Source organism: Aphidius gifuensis, linkage group LG2 (assembly GCF_014905175.1).
Source record: "Aphidius gifuensis isolate YNYX2018 linkage group LG2, ASM1490517v1, whole genome shotgun sequence".
NCBI lineage: Eukaryota > Metazoa > Arthropoda > Insecta > Hymenoptera > Braconidae > Aphidius > Aphidius gifuensis.
In genome coordinates this window covers 5,609,168-5,630,792 of record NC_057789.1, presented here as the reverse complement: position 1 = coordinate 5,630,792, position 21,625 = coordinate 5,609,168, and the positions used below count along the sequence as shown (strand labels likewise).

The 21,625-nt window shown below is 27.2% G+C and overlaps 5 protein-coding genes and 1 long non-coding RNA gene across 9 annotated transcripts in view; 3 read left to right on the top strand and 3 right to left on the bottom strand.

The window, feature by feature from the left end:
- Nucleotides 1-840: 840 nt before the first annotated feature.
- On the bottom strand, nucleotides 841-1,763 carry LOC122848631. Its single transcript, XR_006373470.1, has 3 exons — nucleotides 1,150-1,763; nucleotides 1,038-1,058; nucleotides 841-952 (listed from the first exon to the last, which is right to left on the bottom strand). It is a non-coding gene; the product is annotated as an uncharacterized LOC122848631 (long non-coding RNA).
- A 1,484-nt stretch (nucleotides 1,764-3,247) lies between these two features.
- Nucleotides 3,248-5,122, bottom strand: LOC122848630 (gustatory receptor for sugar taste 43a-like). Its single transcript, XM_044146835.1, has 6 exons — nucleotides 5,055-5,122; nucleotides 4,778-4,973; nucleotides 4,498-4,708; nucleotides 3,981-4,431; nucleotides 3,477-3,910; nucleotides 3,248-3,414 (listed from the first exon to the last, which is right to left on the bottom strand). The coding sequence occupies exons 1-6, from the start codon at nucleotides 5,083-5,085 to the stop codon at nucleotides 3,262-3,264; spliced, it is 1,476 nt and encodes a 491-aa protein (XP_044002770.1). The 5' UTR covers nucleotides 5,086-5,122; the 3' UTR covers nucleotides 3,248-3,261.
- Nucleotides 5,123-7,185: 2,063 nt separating this feature from the next.
- LOC122849415 (PAXIP1-associated glutamate-rich protein 1) lies at nucleotides 7,186-7,837 on the top strand. The gene is made up of 3 exons (XM_044148111.1): nucleotides 7,186-7,254; nucleotides 7,363-7,520; nucleotides 7,594-7,837. Exons 1-3 carry the CDS (start codon nucleotides 7,186-7,188, stop codon nucleotides 7,835-7,837), a joined length of 471 nt encoding a protein of 156 aa, XP_044004046.1.
- A 2,275-nt stretch (nucleotides 7,838-10,112) lies between these two features.
- Nucleotides 10,113-15,138, top strand: LOC122848627 (uncharacterized protein CG3556). Its single transcript, XM_044146832.1, has 7 exons — nucleotides 10,113-10,675; nucleotides 12,403-12,488; nucleotides 12,729-12,969; nucleotides 13,105-13,352; nucleotides 13,415-13,795; nucleotides 13,881-14,285; nucleotides 14,758-15,138. Coding segments are annotated over exons 1-7 (1,425 nt in total). The 5' UTR covers nucleotides 10,113-10,673; the 3' UTR covers nucleotides 14,820-15,138.
- LOC122848623 (actin-related protein 8) overlaps nucleotides 14,865-21,625 on the bottom strand; it is a 79,246-nt gene continuing 72,485 nt past the window's right edge. For 2 of the 4 annotated variants that reach the window (XM_044146826.1, XM_044146823.1), the window contains exons 16-20: nucleotides 21,391-21,538; nucleotides 20,831-21,090; nucleotides 17,487-17,543; nucleotides 15,670-15,893; nucleotides 14,865-15,589 (exon numbers count right to left, since the gene is read on the bottom strand). The gene's annotated coding sequence lies outside the window, so the exon portion shown is untranslated. The remainder of the gene's footprint in view (nucleotides 15,590-15,669; nucleotides 15,894-17,486; nucleotides 17,544-20,830; nucleotides 21,091-21,390; nucleotides 21,539-21,625) is intronic. The other 2 variants (XM_044146825.1, XM_044146824.1) reach the window with 2 other exon arrangements.
- On the top strand, nucleotides 15,888-18,010 carry LOC122848628 (putative uncharacterized protein DDB_G0282499). The gene is made up of 2 exons (XM_044146833.1): nucleotides 15,888-16,228; nucleotides 16,303-18,010. The coding sequence occupies exons 1-2, from the start codon at nucleotides 16,198-16,200 to the stop codon at nucleotides 17,280-17,282; spliced, it is 1,011 nt and encodes a 336-aa protein (XP_044002768.1). The 5' UTR covers nucleotides 15,888-16,197; the 3' UTR covers nucleotides 17,283-18,010.

The following is a 21,625-nucleotide window of genomic DNA, read 5'->3' as shown; positions in this document are numbered from 1 at the left end:
CAGTTGAATTGTGAAGTGACGAGACATTTTTCAATAACAAAGTTGCAATTTTTAGCATATTACTTGTGTCTTTGGTATCATCAGCTTTTTGAAATTGGATTAAAATAACAAGATACGTCGTATCAGCACCAAGCATCTAAAAATTATTATTTATTTTGTTTCTAAATTCTGAAGCATAAGTGTGTTCAATCAAAATTGGACCAATACTTGAAAAAGCAGCTTAGGAAAGTTGTACTAAAGCTGCTGAAGAAGAGAGACAACTTACAATTGAATGTACTGAGAATTTATGGTGGAAATAATAATATAAATTATGTTGGAATAAATTTGTCATAAACATTTTATTAGAGATAGAAATAACTAGCTGATTTACGTAGCTCTGCTAAATTCAACTTACATTTCACAACTATCTCGTTCTTGTAATGTTAATTTATCAAGTGTCATTGATTCTGAAGTTCATTGAACACAAGTACGACAACAAATAATAATCAATGCCTGTTATTGTTGATGAATACATTTTATATACGTTTTTTTATATTGAGACAAAAAAAAAAAAAAAGTAAATAATTAATAAACCTAACCTCAATCTTTTGTTCGTTAATTCGAGATCTTTCTAGAAGTGCATTGTGGTTTCTTTGCAAAATTTATTAATCAATTAAGTTTGTGTCAAATAAATTAATTCAACTTGAGTCAATTAGTTTTTCATTAAATAAAATATATTCAAGTTGAATATCGATCTAGATAATAATAATAATCAAAAAAATAAAATTCATCATAACCACGTGTATAAAATAAAATTGATAAAAAGGTAAATCCAATGGATAAAATTTTATTTTTTTACTTTTAATTAATATTGTTTTTATATTTTTATTGAATTAAATTACATAATTTTTTAATGATAAGAATATTTTTTTTTCAATATAATCACTCTTTTTTTACGGGTCTTCCGAGTCTTCTGTAACAGAGAAAACAAAAAAATTAACACAGAATTCTTTTTTTTTTTTTCTTATATTTTATTTAAAAGAAAATTTAATAATTACTCGTTCCATTTGGCTTCTCCCCTGTAACAGACAAAGCAAAACAAAAAAATTAATACGTAATTTCTTTTTTTTAAATATTTTTTATATAAAAAAAAAAAAAATCAATAACTACCTCTTTCCTCGGTTTTCCAAGTGCCGTTCTATTAGTTTGTACGCCCCACAAGTCCCACAGATCCCACAGATTATCAACAAGGGCATTTGGAACTTTTGGAGACTAGCGAGACGAGTATTCATCTTTATTACCAGTCAGAATTGTACTTAGATTTGTTATAAGTTTGTATAGTTATATAAGTATAACAGTCAGAGTTTGTCAGAGCAGGTCAGAGTTATTAATCAGAATGACAGCAGTCAGCAGTGGTCAGCAGCAGTCAGCACAAGTCAGCAGAATGAAAGCAAATGAAAATATGAAATACAGCAAAATAGAGAGTGAAACCAGCACCCGCACCCGTATTCACAGGGCAAATTTTATACAATTTAGGGCTTCTTTTTGTCATTGATGGCGCTTGTTAAATTTTTTTTATATGTCATAAACATTTTATTAGAGATAGAAATAACTAACTGATTTACGTAGCTTTGCTAAATTCAACTTACGTTTTACCACAGCTATCTAGTTTTTATAATGTTAATTTACCAAGTGTCATTGATTCTGAAGTTTATTGGACACAAGTACAACAACAAATAATAATCAATGCCTGTTATTGTTGATTTTATATACGTTTTTTTATATTGAGACAAAAAAAAAAAAAAAAAAAAGTTAAATAATTAATAAACCTAACCTCAATCTTTTGTTTGTTAAATTCAAGACATTTCTAGCAGTGCATTGTGGTTCCTTTGCAAAATTGATTAAACAATCAAGTTGGTGTCAAATAAATTAATTTAACTTCAGTCAGTTAGTTTTTCATTAAATAAAATATATTCAAGTTGAAAATTTATCTAGATAATAATAATAATCTAAAAAATCAAATTCATCATAACCACGTGTATAAAATAAAATTAATAAAAAGGCAAATCCAATGAATAAAATTTTTTTTTTTTATTAAATTAAATTACATAATTTTTTAATGATAAGTTAATTTTTTTTTTAATATAATTACTTTTTTTTTTCAGATGCCATTCTGTACTCTCTGTAACAGACAAAACCAAACAAAAAAATTAATACAGAATTCTTTTTTTTTTTTTTCTTACATTTTATTGAAAGGAAATTTAATAATTACTCTTTCATTTTAGCTTCTTCCCTGTAACAGACAAAACAAAACAAAAAAATTAATACGTAATTTCTTTTTTTTTTTCACATTTCTTATCTAAAAAAAAAATCAATATAATTACCTCTTTTCTATGTGATCCACGTACCAGTTTACTACACTGCACCCCCCCATTGTCCCAACGGCGATGAAAAAGATCTTCCACAAATTTCGGACACCAGGATCCATCTTCATTATCAGTCAGAGTTGTACTTAGATTTGTTATAAGTTTGTTAATTGTTATAAGTATAACAGTCAGAGTTGGTCAGAGTTATCAATCAGAATGACAGCAGTCAGCAGTGGTCAGCAGTGGTCAGCAGAATGAAAGCAAATGAAAATATGAAATACAGCAAAATAGAGAGTGAAACCAGCACCCGCACCGTTGCAACTGGATGATTAGGGGTGCGTTTAAAAGTAACTCTGTAAATATTATTGTTATTTTATGCAAATGAATATTTGAATCTCTATTTACAAAAGTTGATTTGAGTTGATTTTATACATTAATTAATAATTAATTAATTAAATGATGGTAGGGTAAATTTATTTATTAATTTTTTTTTTTGTTCGTATCGTTATAATAAATACTAATCTCGGTGTAAATATTTCGCCCCCCAATTATCCGCTTTATTTAAATATTTGCCTTTTTTAAATATCCCTTCGAAAAACCAAGCCATTTATTTCTGGGAAAAACAAAACATATTTTACAAAAAATAAAAAAAAAAAACAAGACAAAATAATTTTTCATTCCGATTTTGAATATAAAAAATAAACTAATTTAAAAAAATAAGTCAAGCAAAAACGTATACCCAGCTGGAATAAAATAAAAATCAAATACGTTATTATATTGTCAATATGTTGATTATTTATTTTAATTATTATCGCATAATTTATTCCTTTTATTTTAATAAAAAAAAAAAAATATTATCCTTAAAAATACAAACATGTACATAAATATATATATATATATTTTTTTTCTTTTAGCATTAAAAAGTTCTTAGTGCAGTTGAATTGTGAAGTGACGAGACATTTCTCAATAATAAAGTTGCATTTTTTAGCATATTACTTGTGTCTTTGGTATCATCAGCTTTTTGAAATTGGATTAAAATAACAAGATACGTCGTAACAGCACCAGCCATCTAAAAAATATTATTTATTTGATAAATTTTTTAAATTGTTTTTTCATTTTAAATAAACTTACAGATGTAACTAATCCACGATCCAATGAAAATAATCCACAAGCAGAAAAATCTAATGGTCTGTGTATTAATTGAAGTGAAAAATATTCAAGTTGTTTACAAATTTCTGAATCCCATGTGGTACTTAATAATTGACTAACAAGAATTGCTGTTTTTTTTGAATTTGTTGTTGTTGCATAGCACGGTTGAACAACCATTAACATTCTAAATACATGAAGAGCACACCAAAGTAATTGTACACTTATAAAAAGCATTTCACGATCTGAATTTGCTTCCATCATCAAAAAATATGGTGTTATTATCAAATGAAGGAGACAAGTTATTGCAACAACAAGAATTGGTAAACCAAATGCTTTGTTTATCAATATATTCGTGTCACACAATGATGAATGAACTGTTATTAATTGTGATATTGATTCAACCATATCACGAGTTTCTATTTATACAAAACAAAAATATTATTATTTTTACAAATAATTTATTATTAAAATTAAATATATAATTACCATCTCCATCACTAGTTATCCAGTCAGATATTTTTGTTGTTCTAATAGCTCTTCCAACATTCCTTGTTTCATTATCTGATCTCAAGTATCCAGCTAATTTACTTTGTTCTCTTGTTTCTCTTATCAAATGAAAATTTGTTTTCATCATTTTTTTACTGTATTTTAATAAACTCTCTAAATTTTTATTAAGCCTTAAAAACCGTTCATTTAAATTATAAGTTGCAACTGTATATTGTATTTCAATCATCATCGCTTGAATATATAAAAAATATATTGGTGAATAATTAATTGGCCCTTTATCAGGCATTTTTCTTTTTAATTTTGTTTGTCGATCCCAAGAATATACATCAAGACATGATATAAATATTAAATACGACAAAGCACAAGCTGTTAATATTATTGCAAATTTTTTTGTTTTTCTTGGTGTTATATAACTCAATTTTTCATCAGCCTAAAATTTTGTATTTTTAAATTTATTATTTGATCAAAAAAAGAGAGAGTATATTATGATACTTACTTCACTAAGACGTGTCATAATTTCTTGTATATATTTCCATCTAAATGGTGCAACTGCAACAGCTGCCAATAATGCAACAGCAAAAACATCACCAATTGTAACATTTAATGCAGTTTGATGTTTTAATCTTGTACTGTTGACCCAACCATCTCTCAGGTCTCTGTGAAGACCATATATCTCAGCTCCAATAAATAATAATAACAGACAAACACTATCAAAAAAAAGATAAAACAAAATAATTAATTATTATATTTTCAATTAAATTAATTTTTATTCTCACCCGTATATAATGTCAATTGTATAAATACGACCAATGTATTTTCCAAATGCTTGTGATAAAAATCTGACTGGTAAAAGTCCTAGACCTTTGCTCAAATGATAAATTGGAAATAATCCTTGATAAATATCTGATGTTATTGGCTTCGTCATGGTTACTTGTGTCTTATTGCCACGATTTTTTCCACTGACTGAGAATCCTGCAATATTTTTTTCATTGTCATCACAAGTGTCCTTTCAATTGACATATTTATTTTTATTATTTTTAATGATCCACTCACTTGGTCTAGGCATTCTAGCATCCCAAGACATCTATACTCAATCGATTGACAAAATAATAATAAAAATTATGGAAAAATACAAAAATTATTTGTTTTTTAAGATTATATTTTTATAGAATTTTATTTAATTCAAGTTGTTCGTATGAAATCAATGAATAAACTGAATTTTATCAAAACAAAAATAATATTTCTATTATCATTGTCATCATTGTGTTGAATAAAAAATGTAATGTTTTTTGCATTATTTTAATCCATTTTATGATCTCAAGAGGGTTGTGTAAAAATTGTTTACACAATATGAACGCAATAATTATTGTTGACATTTTCAAATACATATAATAAAATTAATGATTATTATCAATTTATATGTACTTGTTAAATACAATAGTCAAAATTAAATTGGACCATAAAATACTTGAAATATTAATTTTTTTGTTATTGATACTGTATTTTAATTTTTATATGAAGTGTATATTCTTCTTGAGACTTGTTTATTGATTTTTATTTTTTTCAATTGTATATTTACCTACAAGTGTATATAAATAATAAAAATAATAATAATATTGTTATTGCATAACCTTGACAAGGTCATGTAAATATACATGCATGCAAGATAATAACTAAAGGTGTTTAACTAAATTTACAATCAATTGAAAAAATGTTTTTTAAATTTTATTTGACGTGTGTGTATACATGTAGAAAATAAAAAAAATTACAATAATATTTTGATTATTTTACTGATTTATGATGTTTACCTCAAGCTTAATTATAGGTTTAGGAAAAAATGTATTATCTTATTTACTTATTTGAGTGAATAGTTACTTATTGATTTATTAAATAAATCTGTTTAAAAAAAAAAAAAAAAAAACAAGAAAAAGTTATTAAATACTATTTACTAATTCATTGGAATTGTTGTTAATTATTTTTTTCATAAAAATAATTTTTATTTTGTTAAAATTTAACATTATTATATAATTTATAAATTACAATTTTATTATTATTATAAATTTTCTCGATTTAGATATTGGGCTTGTCGTTTTAATAATAGAAAAATTTTTCTAAATTAAAAATTAAAATTTTTTTTTCTAAATTCTGAAGCATAAGTGTGTTCAATCAAAATTGGACCAATACTTTAAAAAGCAGTTCAGGAAAGTTGTGCTAAAGCTGCTGAACAAGAGAGTCAACTTACAATTAAATGTATTGAGAATTTATGTTTGCAATAAATTGAAAAAAGGTTTTTTAAATTTTATTTGACGTATAAGTACTTGTAGAAAATAAAAAAAATTACTAGGTAATATTTCGATTATTTTACTGATTCATGATGTTTACCTCAAGCTTAATTATAAGTTCAAGATAAAATTTATTTTTTCATTTACTTATTTGAGTATACAAAGCATCATTATTGTTTAATCTTTTACTGTTTTTTTTTTCATTATTTTGAATTATTTATGTTCAAAATTTATTGGCTCTACATCATTAATAAACTTGCAAACTATTGAGAAAAAAAAAAAAAAAAAATACAACAATGTAAAAATGTTTTTATAAAATATAAATATACCTAAATTAAAAAAAATAAAATATAAGATATCATTTTCGAAAAACCCCCATTTTTAACCCTTTTTATTTCTGTTCAATGCCTAGACTAGCATAAAGTGTTCAATCGGATTTGGAACATAGAATGTGCAAAGAGGTATGTTACTATCCAAGCAAATAATAAAATTCCGAGGCAAAAATTGTACACTTGTACTAGGAATACAGAATGAGCAAAGAGGTATTCCAATTTCCAACGTAACATCATGTGTGAATGTGTGTGTGTGTGCGCTGAGTTTAGTTGCGACTTGCGCATAAACTTAACCTCTAAAAAAATTAAATAAAGATTAACATACACAATAGACGCTAGCACAATTATTTATTTATTTAAACAATAAATAAAAAAAAATTAATAGCATGTTTATTAATTATTCTACTTAAATTATTTTATTTATTTTTTTAAAAGTTTATTATTTATTTTAGCTATAAAAGATTTTTATTTAATTTAATATATTGTTGTTGTTTTTTTTTGACATGTACAAGTGATGAATAATTCAAGTGTAAACATTGCAATTATTTATTAAATATATAATATTGAAAAATGGAAATGAACGAAGAGGATTGGTGTGTTGAGTGTTCTGATGATGAAAAATATGAAAATGATCCAAAGGTAAATACAGCTGTCAATTTTTTTTTCCATTTGTTGTTATTCTAATTGTTGTTGTGGTCATGATGACAATAACAGTGTGTCATTTATTTGTTTGTTTTTTGTTTAAAGGAAGGATGGTCATTGAAGCCAGATGACATTGTTAATGTTATTAATAAATTAGAATGTAACAATCATATTTTGGAGTTGGAATGGAAATGTCCTGGTAGACGTCCATTGTCACCAGTGCCATCAAACAATCATCAACAAGATCATTTGCCTGAATTTCTGTAATTTAATAATTTTATTTATATTTAATTATTGTTGTATTTATTAATTTAATTTAATTGTTTATTTATTTAGTGATTCATTGGTAGCTGATGAAAAAGATGATTTTGATTTTATGGATGAAATGTCATCACCAAGATTACCAGTCAGAAGAATTGGTGAATCAACACCAAAAGGTAGTGCTAAAAAAAAAACAGCAAGTTTTACTGGTGTTGTGACAAATTTACTACGTCAAAGACGATTTGAACAACAAGAAATTAATTCAAATCCTAAAAAAAATGATTCAATTACACCTTGTATGAAACCGCAATCAACGTAATAATTAAAAACAGAAAAATAATATCATAAAAATAATTTTATTATAATTACAATATATATTTCAAAATTACAACAAAAAAAAATATCTAAATTGCGAGATCATTCCTCTTATATTTTTTTAAACATAAAAAAGAATAAAAATTTTTACCTGAGTATATAAAAGTGAAGGAAACAAAACAATCAAACGATACGATAATTATTTTGAAGGTTTTAAATTGAAGTATACAAAAAAAAAAAATATATAAACTATGATATAAAAATAGTAACTGTACAAAAATTAAAAAAAAAAACAATAAAATATATTATATTAACATAAACAAATTTATATTAATTGAAAATCAGTTTATGAATTATTATTTGATAGTTATTTTGATGACTAATTAATAACACTAATATTTTTAATGAATTTAAATGTTTGGCCTGTTCAAGAAAGCCTTGTAATTTCTAACATGATTGGAAAAAATATACGAATTAATAAGAGTGTAAATGGAAGCTAGACAATCACCAATGAGCTTATTTTTAATATCAATATTTCCAGCAGAAGATGCTGTTGCTTTGGTGGTGTACCAGTTGGAAAAATATATATTAATTATTATTGTAATTTAATGATGATGATGATGATGATGTGCAGCAACTGGTAGCATTATTAACATTATTTCTAAAATACTACCAACAATAAATAATATTATAAATAATGGTAAAATTTTTAAAGGGTGGATTCATCAATTCTTGTGGACAAACAGGAATGATCACTTCCACTTCGTGATACTGAACATTCACCTCTTAAAATATATACAAGTCCCCAGGGCATTTTTTTGAATTTATTACTTTCCAAGTGATCAAGCTTTCTGATATTTTTGTTGGTCGTTTTGATTCAGCAAATAAATTATTTCTCTTTTGAATTTAAATTACTTTTTTTATTCTTGAAAGATTAATATTGATTTTTTTATGGTTGACAACCGTCTTGAAGGCATTTAAAAAACAGCAATTTTTTTTTTGGTATAATAAACATCAAGATTGCAATCATTATGACTGGTGTGGAATCACCAGCATCACTGAGTAATCTAAAATTGAAAAATTAAAGTTACATTGTAAATATTAATGAATTTTTTGTTTTTTAAAATTTATTTTGGTAAAGTAATATAGCTTGAAAATAATATGACTATCAACTGATAAATCCAGGTGCTTGAAAAACCTATAAAAACATTCACAAATTTTTCTCTCATTACATGATAAAATTTTTAATTGGATAATAAAATTATTTAAATAATCAAAACGAAATAATAATTACCTGGCTAGCAACTTTTTCACCCTGGTAGCCAATTTAAATTCTTTCAACTTGATATTTATATATGATCAAAATAATTCAAGGTAATAAATTTAAACATAAAACCAAGTGGTGACTGTGACATTAATAAATAATAATCATGGGTCAAAATGTCCATATTGATCTTACCATTAGCATCAAGGAATTAACATTTTAACTAATTTAAATGTTGTATTTATTGCTGTACCAGTACCAGCAAGTGTTGAACAATAAGCAACTGTTAACATGCGCTTTTGTTGGTTCTAATATTGAAGTACCATTTGGTCCATCTGGATCAACAAGAATAGCAGCTTTTTTATAATTCAACAAATATATTAAATAGTAATTTAAATATTTCAAATCGAAAAATAAGACATATCATAGCGCTTGCGTGGTGATTTAAGGAAAAAAATATTAATAAAATAAAGGTGACTTCAACCCTTAGCAACCAGGTTCATTGTACAGTGCCATATTCATGACTAACATCCGTCACGCTAACGAGCATTTCCACACGCAGGGATGTACAGTGAAAAAAAAAAGCTCTTTTATGTTCAACAAGGCAAAAAAAAAAAGAATAAAGAAATGAAAATTATTTTTTATTTTTAACAAAAAAGAAAAAAAGAAAAATGTGGGTATATGAAAAATGAATCCAACATGCATGATATTTCTTTTTCCTCATTTTCCTTTCTCTGATAAAAAAAATAAAAAAATAAGCAAAACAGACAAAAAACATTATCTCTCGCGTATTGTTCGTACTTTAAATTATCATGCTATATTTTTTTTTTTTTTGATACATCCAACAGTGTGTTCGTTCTTTGGAACAGAGAATCCGGAAATGATTCAAAGGGCGTGGAAAATGGGTAGCATTATTTTTATAAATAAAATGAGAAAAGAAATTGTCGAAAATATAAAATGACATATAAAAGTTGGAAAGCATTCAGAGAAATGTGCAAAAAAAAAAAAGGAAAAAATAGTAAATGGACTTGATTATGGAGCAGTGAGAAAGAGAGTAATAAAAAACAAAAAAAATATTAATAAAAAGAGGGAAATTATGAGTACCACAGTTAGATGAAAATAAAGATAGAAAATGAGTGAGTGAATAGAAGAGAGGGTTGGTTTTAAGAGGGAGAGGGTCTACGAACCCCTCATACACAAACTATTACAATTGTACAGTCTGCATTGCGCATTCACAAGACAGGCGCATCGTTTGACGCGACTCTGGTGGACACTTGTCACTGACGACGGTACATTGTACCTGTCGACGTCGTCGTCGTCGTCATATTCATCATCATCACCATCATTATCATCAACATCATAATCATCTTCATCATCAACAACAACAACAACAAAAAATTGTGTTACGTGCCTTGGTGGTGGTGGTGTTAGTGGTGATAGTACTTAGTAACTATCAGCGACCTCGTGTCTCTGGAGCATCACGCGGTCTATAATCAGTCAAATCAACTTGACTACATATTATAATTTTTTACAACTAGAAAACAAACAAATAAATAATAATAATCATCATCAATTTATGTAAGTATATAATTATTTATTAATTTTAAAAATAAATTTATTGCCTCAAAGAAAATATCAATAAAAAAATAAATAAAACGAGTTACGTAAAGGTAGTTTAATGTTTTTTATCCGGATTTGCCTGGAATCGATGGAGCATTAATTGGCGTACCGATAAAATAAAAAATAAAAATATTTCATATATAATAGAAGGGTAAAAAGGGTGGATGAATAATATGCAATAGTATAGTTTGGTTGCTGGCTCGAGTGCGACAAACTCGAACAATTCACTCGAATCAAATTTTACCTCCCTTCTCTCTTTTTTTTTTTTTTTTAAATCGATGCACTTATTCGTTTCCTTCCGGGATCTATCTACAAATCGTAATTCAACTATTGTCATATCCAGGTGTTAACTCTGCATGCTTTCTCATTTTTTTTTTCTATTATTCATTTCAATAAAATCAACTGAACAATTAATTTAATTAAAAACATATAAAAAAAAAAAACAAGTAATATTTAAAATAATAATAATAAAAGTTGGCTAAAACATTATCAACTTGAATGATCAAATAATTTTGTTCAAAAGATTTATTAGTGTTGTATCATAATACAAACAATATATAAACATGAATTGTGGTTAATGAACGATAAAAGTATTTACGCATGAAGCTATTAAACCGAGGTAAATTTAGATGATAAAAGGATAAATATACATGCAGTAGAGGGTTCGATAGTTTTCACAATTTATCAATGTGTATATGTTTGGGACAATGGACGATGTTGAGTCAGGCAGACAATATAAGCACAGGTACAAAGCCAAGGTATATTGCTCTTCAACCACCATCATCCTCCTCCTCCTCTATAGCTATATCTCTCCCAATCTCACCCCATTTTATCTACTACATATATTATATTCTATTCTATTCCGCATCTACATATATATACTGTATACATTATCATATGAATTTGTGCTTAGACATGAGTATACATAGTTGCACTTGTGATCGTATAATGCATGCTAAGTCCTCTTGTACTTGTATATAATATATAGATATATATATAAGCATGAGAAACGTTTATGGTTAATGTATATGTATATATAAAGTAATGTAGAATTTGGAGGGATGTTAGGCGCCAAGTGTTAGGCGGGAGGGCAACAGAGACTAGCAACGATATCGATTCTACGCAATATCACAGGGCAACCGTGTTGTTTGCTGAAACTTTCCTCTTTTTCCTCCTCTTTTCCTTTTACCTCTTTGTCATCGTACTCTATTCTCTCATGTTATGTTGTTCCACTTGCTTGCCTCACCCACTTATATCTACCCTTCTTTCCCAACCACCCATCCACCCATCCACTTACACACACACACTAAATTTATCAGGGAAAAACCAGGGACTATATACACATACTCCCTTATAGCTTGAATATTTTTTTTTTTTATTTTTTATCACGAAACATTATATCCCGTTTGGCCAAATATCCATGCTGCTGTTTTAGTATTCTTTGTTGTTGTTTTTTTTTATTATTATTGGTGTTGTTGTTGTTTTTATTTTTGTCGTTGAGGAAAAAAAGATTTAAGATTCTGATGGGAGATATGGTTACTCTACGAGGCATTTTGGCCACACTGAGTATCGTTGCTGACGCTTGAATAGCCTCGTTTAATGCCCCTTATACTCTTTAAGTATGTAATGTTCTCATTTTTTTTTAATTTTATTTTTTCATCATTCTCTTGTTATTTGGCTTTCAGGTATACTAAAAACATGTGGGGACGAGCTAATATGGCTGGAGTTGTTCTCCTTCTTGTATCGGCATGTGCTCTGGTTCATGCTGAAGGTAATGTATAATTAAACTTGACGATAAAGATTTATTTATTTATTCTTTTCTTGTTTATTTTTTGTCAAGAGAATAATGGCATGCTATATAGTATTTCGTTTTTTTTTTTTTTTCGTAATTATATTTTACTTTAAACAATTGCCAACCAAAGGCATTTGTATATAAATATATTGTTGTTTAAGTGATGAATTGTTTTACTGATATAATCTTAATATATATTTTTTTATTTTTCAAATAAAGTAAGTGGTGAATTGATAGCGACAATTGAGATTGAAGCAGAAGCAATATTAGAACGTGCAACCACGTGGCTTTGGAATCAAAGAGACAAAGATGCTGGTTGGGGCAATGACACCCATAGAGTTTTATTGGCATTACGTCTTGCAAATCTTTCACGTGATGATAATTTACCCTCACCAGCTTCTCTTGATATGCAACTCAGTGGCAAACAAATGGAACTTGAAATTGTACTTTTATTATGGAGGTATTTTTATATTAAATATAAATTATTTATACTGATTCTTAATTTTATTGGAATGATGAAGAAGCCATCTAATCGACATCCAATTGTTGATTATATGCATACTAATAACTCTGTGTGTTATTTTTATTTATTCAGGCACAGAGAAGTTGGTTTTTCAGCAGTTAATTTAGCAAGATATACACTGACATTAAATTCACTGTGTATTGATCCACGTCAATTTTATGGTCATGATTTAATTGGTACATTGCAACATCATGAACCATCAAGTGATTATGATTTTTCACTGACAACACTTGCAGCATGTAGTGCTGAGGCTCATATTAGAAAACGACAAATACGTAGACTTCTTGATATTGCTAATGCAGCACAATATCACAATGTTGGTAAGTTGATAAATTTTTAATTTAAATTTATATATTTGTATATATATAATTTAAATTTACAGATACAATTGCCATGGTTGTTCTTGCTTTACGTTGTATTGTTCAAGACCATCGTCATCGAAATCTTCATCATTTTGTAAGAAAACCATCATTAGGTTTGGCTCAACGTCAACGATTGGATGGAAGTTTTGGTGATTTACGTACAACTGTATTGGCAATGCAAGCACTTGAAGAAATTCAAAATGAACCAGCAGACAATTGGAATAAATCAGCAGCACTTTCTTGGCTCAGTTCACGTCAACAGCCTGATGGTTCATTTGATGGTGATGTTTATTTAACAACTGAAACTGTATTGGGCATTGCACCAAGATCACTTGCCACAATAAGAACATTGGATTGTGGACAAACTGATTCTTCATCATCACGTATTCTATCAAACAATGGTAATAATAATAGTTAATATTTTTTCAAAATTATTTAATGAAAAAGATAATAATTTTTTTACCTTGCTTTTTTGTTGTTTTAAAGTAACAGCATCAGATAATCATGGAGAAATATTATTTTTATCAAGTACAAGAGAAACAAATGTTGAAAGAAATATTACAAATTATGATAATACAATTATGACAGCATCACCAAATAATAATCATATGATTAATATTTCATATACACTTTGGCTTGGAACAAATGAAACTTATCATTTAACTGTAACAGCACCAAAAAATGAAACATTTTATGGAGTTATGCTGTTGGCAGCTGAAATGTCACCACATTTTAAATTTTCAGCATCTGAATGGCCAAATGGTCACTATGTTCATACACTTGCTGGTTACAAAGAAGAACCAATGTCATATCATTATTGGTTACTTTATAGACTTCCATCACCACCAGATTTAAAATCACCACCTGGAAATCAGCTTGTTGCACCTGGAGGTAACAAATTATTATTATTTATCATCAAAATAATAAAATGCTTTTATTTATTTTACTTTTTTTTTTTATTTAAAAAGTTAAACAATAATGTATCGTCAGTTTTATGGGAATTTATTGACCATGAAATTTTTTAAATTCATTAACATAACACTTTGGAGATTTTAAATTTTTTATCGTCTTATTTTTTTTCTTTCTTTCTGGATAATTTAATGACATGAAATTAATGATTTTTTTAAATTAGTCAAAAAAAAAAAAAGCTATGTAGATAATTTTTTTACCTCTTTCATATAAATATATCTGACAAATTTATATTTTCCATGTTGTAATTACGATTGGTATTTTATTCAAGTTGGTATAATAATCTCACATAATTTAGCAACATATTCAGCGTTGCTAATGCACTTTTTATAGTTAAAAAGATAAATTTTGTTATTTTTTTTTTTTTTGATAATAAAATTTGAATTTTTTGCAGGTGTGGACGATCTTGAAATCAGCGAAGGCGAGCACTATCTTTTTTGGTATAAAAAACTGTAAGATGGATACTCAAAGGTGTGAATGGAGGCAGACGGAGTGAGACCAATCAAGGTCACGTAGAGTCGATCTTTAATTCGACGAAAAAGAAACAAAAAATAAATAAAAAACGAAATTTAATTAATAAGAATATTTAAAATAAATTAAATTGCTAATACTACAATATTTAAATACATGAATTGTTATGTCAAATAATAAGCATAACATTTTGTATATGATAAACTACAATGCACAATTATATATGATACTTAATATCGTATTAATTAATCTTTAATAAACTCGATAATAATATACATATTGTAAGTGACAAAAAAAAAAAAATGTAAAATGTTGTTTATTTATTTACAAATTATTTTGTATTTGATAAAATAGTAATCTAGAATTTTTTCTCTCCTTTTCTGTAATAGAAAAATATTCTTTTTTAGGGGTTGCAACTGAGGGTAAGTTGTCCCGGAAAATATTATCGACCAACTGGGGTTAATTTAAAAAAAGCTAGCAAAAGCTGAGTAAAAAGTTTACCGTTAAATATTAACAGGTGGTGCTGCAAGTTTTTTTATCATTTTATCAATGAATTTCTGTTTTGCTTAAACGAAAATCTTCAAGTAAATATTCCGTTGATGCTCGATAAAAAATTGTATTATTATTTTCATGATCAATTTTCATATTAATTATTTCTAAAAATCTTTTATTTGATAAATTTTTCATATACTTGAAGAACGTCTGGGTAAATTTAGTGCTGTGAATTTTATTTTTATTTTCATCAATCTGGTCATCTGTAAGTTGATGATGAAAAAAAAAAAGAAAAAAAAAAATATGAAAGTTTAAAAATTGTTATTTATTATTGTTGAATTACTTCCAAGTGCAGTCCACGAATATCTCTTGGAATGCGACTGAAATCTGACATGGTGAGAGGGATTTTCGTATTCTGGCGTGAAAGGTTCCACCTCCAGATCTTCAATCTCAACTGTCGGTCCTATATCCGGCTCCACTGGTTGACCTGCTTCAGCAATCGTATAATCATCTGGTGCTGGTTCAGCAGCATTACCCTCTTCAGCATTATCACTCATTACTTCCAAACTTTTATCAAAAGACACATAAGAAATTTTTATTATTGTTTCATTTTTTTTTTTTTTTAAAAACTTAAAATAATTTAATAATAATTTTTTTAACTAATGATTTTTAATATAACAAAGATTTTTAAATGTCATTTAATTTATGAATATTATGAATTTGATGCGATATTGTTTACGATGCATAAAATAATCGATATATTTTTTTTCCTGGATAGGATGTTGTTTAAAATAATTTTTAAAACAATTCTATTGTTTTAAATTATTGAAGCGTTTATAAATTGACTTGTCGTGGTAATTTTATCATCAGTATGTCAACGATGAATAATACTTGTACATCTGGTAACAAATTAACTTGATTTTTCATTTTTAAAATTATGTATTAATTTAATATTATTTATTTTTTTCTTTTATAGTAAAATTGTGTAAATGGATTTTGCTATTATTTAGTTGTGTTACGGCAGTACCACTAAATTTAAATGAAGAATTTGAGACATCTTTTAATGATTTAAACTCAAATCAAAGTAATGACCACCTTGGATCAGCAATAAATATTCACATCAGTGAATTTGATGGTGAACGTAAAGTTATTATCGATTCTGACGATCATGTCAATCATTTACTCAATACCACCATGAATAAAAATAATATACCAATATCAATTGTCACATTTAATAAATATCAAAATATAATGAACAAGAGTTTGTTTAATTTACAATTTAAAATTGATAAAATAACGTCAAAAATTGATACACTTGAGTTGATATTAAATAAAAAATTATTAATAAATAAACATGATTTTAATGATAAAAATATATCAATTAATCAAGTGGAAAATATTGTTAAAAAATTTACAAATGATTCATCATCACGTTCAAAAAGAAAAAGTGAAAATAATAATATTAAAAAATATAAAAAACCTCATATTTTATCATTGTATGCAAATTTTTTGCCTGAATCATTTGGCAATGACAGAGGTAATTTACTTCGTCGATCAAAACGTACTAAAAGAGATATAAATGAAAAAATAAATGAATGGCTAATTGCCTCACCACAATTACAACAACAATTTTTACGTAAATGGCTTGATTCAAAATATTATCAACAAAATAATAATAACAACGAAAAAAATGTAAATTATTTTTATCATTTACCATCAAAAACATCATCATTGACATCTGCATCACAGTATAAAAAAAATTTTAATATTGAAAATGATAATATGTATGAATCAACAAGTGAATCATCATCTTCATCATCAACATTTGACATGGATTTTGATCATTTTTATGATAGTATTGCTGATGATACCGATGAGTCATCTGAATTATTAACACCTGTAGACAATCAAATGCCTACCACTACTGAATCAATATGGGATATTCTTTGGACATGAAAAATATAAAATAATTATCATCATAAATCAAATGCATGCATACAATAACCAGTTTAATAAATAAATAAAATAAAATATATTTTCAAGTTACATATATCTTTGTATGATTTTTTTATTTCTTCATCTTCAAATACTAGATGACATGACAAAATAAAAAAATCATTCAAGTAGCTGTTTTTTTATTTTATTTTTTTTTCATCTTACCAAGAATTTCCATGAAGTTGATATACAGCCGTTTGAATGAAAAGTCGCGTGTTTTTTCTAAATAAAAAAAAAAAAGAAACAAAATATAAAATATAAATAGTGTAGAAAGGGAAAAATAAAAAAAGAATCATGAAAAAGTTGTACGCGAGTCAGTGTAACAGGTGGTTAACTGATATAAAAGCCGCGTGAGGGGCAGAGAATGAAGAAAAATAGAGAAGAGTATAGGAGGATGAGGAAAATGAGACAGAGAAAATATGTAGTTGAAGAAGGGGAAGAGTGAGATGAGTGAGATGGAAATTGTATATAAAAAGTGAGGGTGATGAAAGGGCAGCACAGACTTTGCTTCATCGTGTACTACACTGTAAAAAATAAAAAATAAAAAGGAAAAGGGTGTATATCTGCAGTGTGTATACCCTTTTGCGTCTACAATATACACTTGTGTCTGACTGAGCACGAATATTACCACTTGATTTTTTTATTATTATTTTTTTTTAATATTATTTTTCATCTTGTGTATTATTCACCAGGTTCTTTTGTAAGCTTTAGCCAAGTGGAAAGATATTCTCGCATATAATGGAGGGATGGATGATTTCAAGGGAAAAAGAGAAGAGGCCAAAGTTTTAGGGCATACATTGTGTGAAGGAGAAATGATAGATGCCCATATATGTATGTACTTATATATATATACATTTGCTGTGGCTGAATGAAGAATGGTTCGAGGAGGTCGAAGGCAATGGGGAGTGTGCAAGAGAAAAGGCCAAGAGTCAGGGATATCACGTTCAGCAGTTCAAAAGGGGAAAAAAAAAATATATATAAAAAATAAAAAAACACATCCGAAAGGAAAAAGAAAGGGTTCTTATATATATGGAAGGTTAATGGATGAGAAGAAACGCGAGATGCGGGTGGAAGTCAAAGAAAAACGTACAAGATGAAGCAAAAAAAAAAAAGAAAAAATTAAGGATTAAAAATAAAATAGAGAAGAAGAGTAAGTATAAATAAATAAAAAAAAAAAAAAAATGAAAAATATATTTATAAAAATGATTGTAAGAGTGGCAAGACATAATGATTCGCGAGTAAGTTTTGTATGGTTCATCCCTTTATTTTATTTTTTGTATTCTCATCGAAAACTTATTATACCAATTCAAGTATCTGCAGGTGTTTCACGTTTCTTTTCATCATTAAATTAATACGAATATTATTAATCTTTCATCCATTCAATTTTTTTATCATTTTTTATTTTAATAATACTTAATTTTTATTTATTTATTTTATTTTTTTTTTTATTCATCCTATCATTTTTTGATTTTATTTTCAATTTTATTTTCGTTTTTTTGTTTATTTGATGGTTCTTCCTAACTAGAGTCTTGTTGAGACTCACATGGATAGCGTGAGGATGCGTATAAGCCCATTAATTTGATATTTTTTTTTATTTTTATCATTTTGATTTTTATTGCTTCATATATTGTTTATTATGATTCACAGTGTGTATTTCGTCGAATTATGGTATCTCGGGTGCGAGAGACTATAAGAATCATGTGTGTACGATCAAAGAAGCGGCATATAATAGTTTGATGATCAGGTATTAACAGTGAAAGAGTGAGAGAGAGTGAATATAGTCTCGTTAGAGGATTCGGTAGGCCGCTGGAATTAGGGCCTCCATGATTCCCAAGCCCTTGAACATTCTCTGGATCGTTGTATATATCAAATTCCACTGTGGTTATCCTCACACCTCCTTCATTCACCTCCCTTCATCAACCCTTCCGCCAAATTCTCATCTAACCTCCTCATCATTCTCAGTCCTCCCCTTTACAATTCTCGACACACTTGACCATCAGTGCTATCATCTGCCTCGTTATACCTAATTTTTTTTTACCACTCCTTTTTTATATATACATTTTTTTCTTTTGTTTTTATTTTTCCATAAACATAATTATGGACATGGTAAAATTAAGGCAAAATGCTGCTGAAAAATCATCCACAAACTTATCATTATTATTATTTATTTATTTTATTTTATGATTTTTAATTTTTTTATTATTATTGTTACTTTCCACTCGTAAAGGCAGGTAGTCATCGCTGTTCCGGCGTATTGTAGATGGACAAATTATAGGCCGGCAAAAATTTATAGGACCATACTGCTCAGTGCTCACCCTGAGGGCGGTACAGGTTCGTCAAAATCTGTATATGCTTGGTCATATAATATTTTCTTTTCTTGACTTGTTATTTTTTTTTATCGCTCTTAAATACAATTCATATTTTGCCATCTGCAGTATTTTTTTAAAAAAATATTTATTTTTTTTTGGATTCATCAAATGAATGGACTTTTTAGCACTAGTTTTCAACTTTAAATGAGATAGTTGAAGAAGAAGATGAAAAAAATATATTTAGCTTGTTATTAATAGTCGGTATAAGGGCTTTCATGCGAGAAAAAAAAAAAATTTAAACACGAGTATATAGGGCCGATTATTTTGCAATCTAGCTAAAAAAAAAAAAACGAAAAAAGGTTAAAAAAAAAAATACTAAACACAACTAGTGAACGTTTTTAAAGCTGTGAAATTATATCGCTCGTCAAATAATTTGTGTTCGTGTTGATTTTTGACGTTTTTGTTTAGACAAAATTGGCCGAATCTAAAAGATTGCAAGAAAAATGATCTAGAATTTTGAGCAACAAAAAAAAAAAAAAAAAAAAAACAGCAACACAAAGTCATTAATAAAGTTGAGACTAACGATCGTATATAATTTTTGACTCCAACTCAAAAATTGGCCGTGGTAGTTTTATTGTCAATTTAATACCAGGTATAGCATATACATTTTTTAATTTTTGCATCGCGATAATATCAAGAATAAAATATCCGTTGATAATATACACTCATAAATTTAATAATTATCAAGTCACTTAAACACGAATGAAAAAAAAAAAAGCTTCTCTTCTTTAAAAAACAAAACTTGGGATTGTAATAATAATTTTGAATGACTTATTTCAACAATTAACTCAGCCAGACTGCACATCCATTGAAAATGTTGTCATGAATTTCTCATAATTTAATCGTCACATCAAATCAGCAAAGAAGTATATACTTTTTAATTAATTATATATATATTCTTGTGAAATTGAAAATCCAGAGTGCAAGAGAGAGAGAGATTTACAAATTCGTTATTCCCCCGAGGGTGTTGGTTACGAAAAGTTAAAGATGAGAGAGCAACGAGTAAGTTTACTCGACAAAAATATATATATGTGTTATAGAATGTTATGTTGTAGAAGGGATAACAAGAATCTCTTTAAAAATCATGAGTAAAAGAGACCCCCACATTGGAGTTGGAGTTGATTTAGCTTGATGTTGCACCTGCATCGAGATAATTGTCATGCCGGGGCGCGAGAGGTCCTGATTAGCGTCTAAAGATCACAGAGTGCCTCCGGGTGAGACTGGCTAACGGCCCCCACCAATTTGTGCCCTGATTATGGCAGGTGAAAGTCAGTTTACCCTGGGGACTCTTCTCTCCCTCTTCTACTCAACTCTTATTTCCATCACCTTTACACTGCATTACACGCAATCTTCAAATACATATATATATACAATTATATACATATTATGCCAGCTATCCCCTGCGAGCATTGAATTAAATCTTTATACATTAAAAAATATTAAAAATAAAAATTTTATATTATAAAAGAAATAACAACACACTCATATATTGTATGATGAAAAAAATATTATAAGAAGAAAGTAATGATAATGACCTTTTCAAGGTGGTTCAATGAATTTCAAATGAGTTTATATAAATCTTTTTTTTTTTTTCCTTCTTAATTTTTATTATGTACATTATTATTATTATTATTTATTATATTTTTTTTTTATCATAAAAAGAATTAAGTTAAAAATGATAATAAAAAAAAATAAAATACCTTGGAATTCTCGTTTGCATTGCCACTGGTCTCATCATTATGATTGTATTCAATTAAATATTTTGATTATGGATCCACCTTAAAGTCACAAAATTAATGATGATGACTTTTCGGCAGTGAATCAATGGTCTTACAAAATGTATATACACTGAAACAGAATAAAAAATAAATTATGAAAAAAAAAGCATATAAGATATACGTATTTATGTATGAGAAATAAAAAAAAAAGAATATG

What these genes read in the sequence shown, in the direction of transcription:
- LOC122848628 (XM_044146833.1), top strand. Translation starts at nt 16,198, where the DNA reads ATGTCAACGATGAATAATACTTGTACATCTG. An exon ending in GAATAATACTTGTACATCTG is followed by an intron (nt 16,229 to 16,302) that starts GTAACAAATTAA and finishes TTTCTTTTATAG; the next exon opens with TAAAATTGTGTAAATGGATT.
- LOC122849415 (XM_044148111.1), top strand. Translation starts at nt 7,186, where the DNA reads ATGGAAATGAACGAAGAGGATTGGTGTGTTGAGTGTTCTGATGATGAA. An exon ending in AATATGAAAATGATCCAAAG is followed by an intron (nt 7,255 to 7,362) that starts GTAAATACAGCT and finishes TTTTGTTTAAAG; the next exon opens with GAAGGATGGTCATTGAAGCC. An exon ending in GATCATTTGCCTGAATTTCT is followed by an intron (nt 7,521 to 7,593) that starts GTAATTTAATAA and finishes TTATTTATTTAG; the next exon opens with TGATTCATTGGTAGCTGATG.
- LOC122848627 (XM_044146832.1), top strand. An exon ending in TGCTCTGGTTCATGCTGAAG is followed by an intron (nt 12,489 to 12,728) that starts GTAATGTATAAT and finishes TTTCAAATAAAG; the next exon opens with TAAGTGGTGAATTGATAGCG. An exon ending in ACGTATTCTATCAAACAATG is followed by an intron (nt 13,796 to 13,880) that starts GTAATAATAATA and finishes GTTGTTTTAAAG; the next exon opens with TAACAGCATCAGATAATCAT.
- LOC122848630 (XM_044146835.1), bottom strand. Translation starts at nt 5,085, where the DNA reads ATGTCTTGGGATGCTAGAATGCCTAGACCAA. An exon ending in TGCTAGAATGCCTAGACCAA is followed by an intron (nt 4,974 to 5,054) that starts GTGAGTGGATCA and finishes AAAATATTGCAG; the next exon opens with GATTCTCAGTCAGTGGAAAA. An exon ending in GATAACTAGTGATGGAGATG is followed by an intron (nt 3,911 to 3,980) that starts GTAATTATATAT and finishes TTGTATAAATAG; the next exon opens with AAACTCGTGATATGGTTGAA.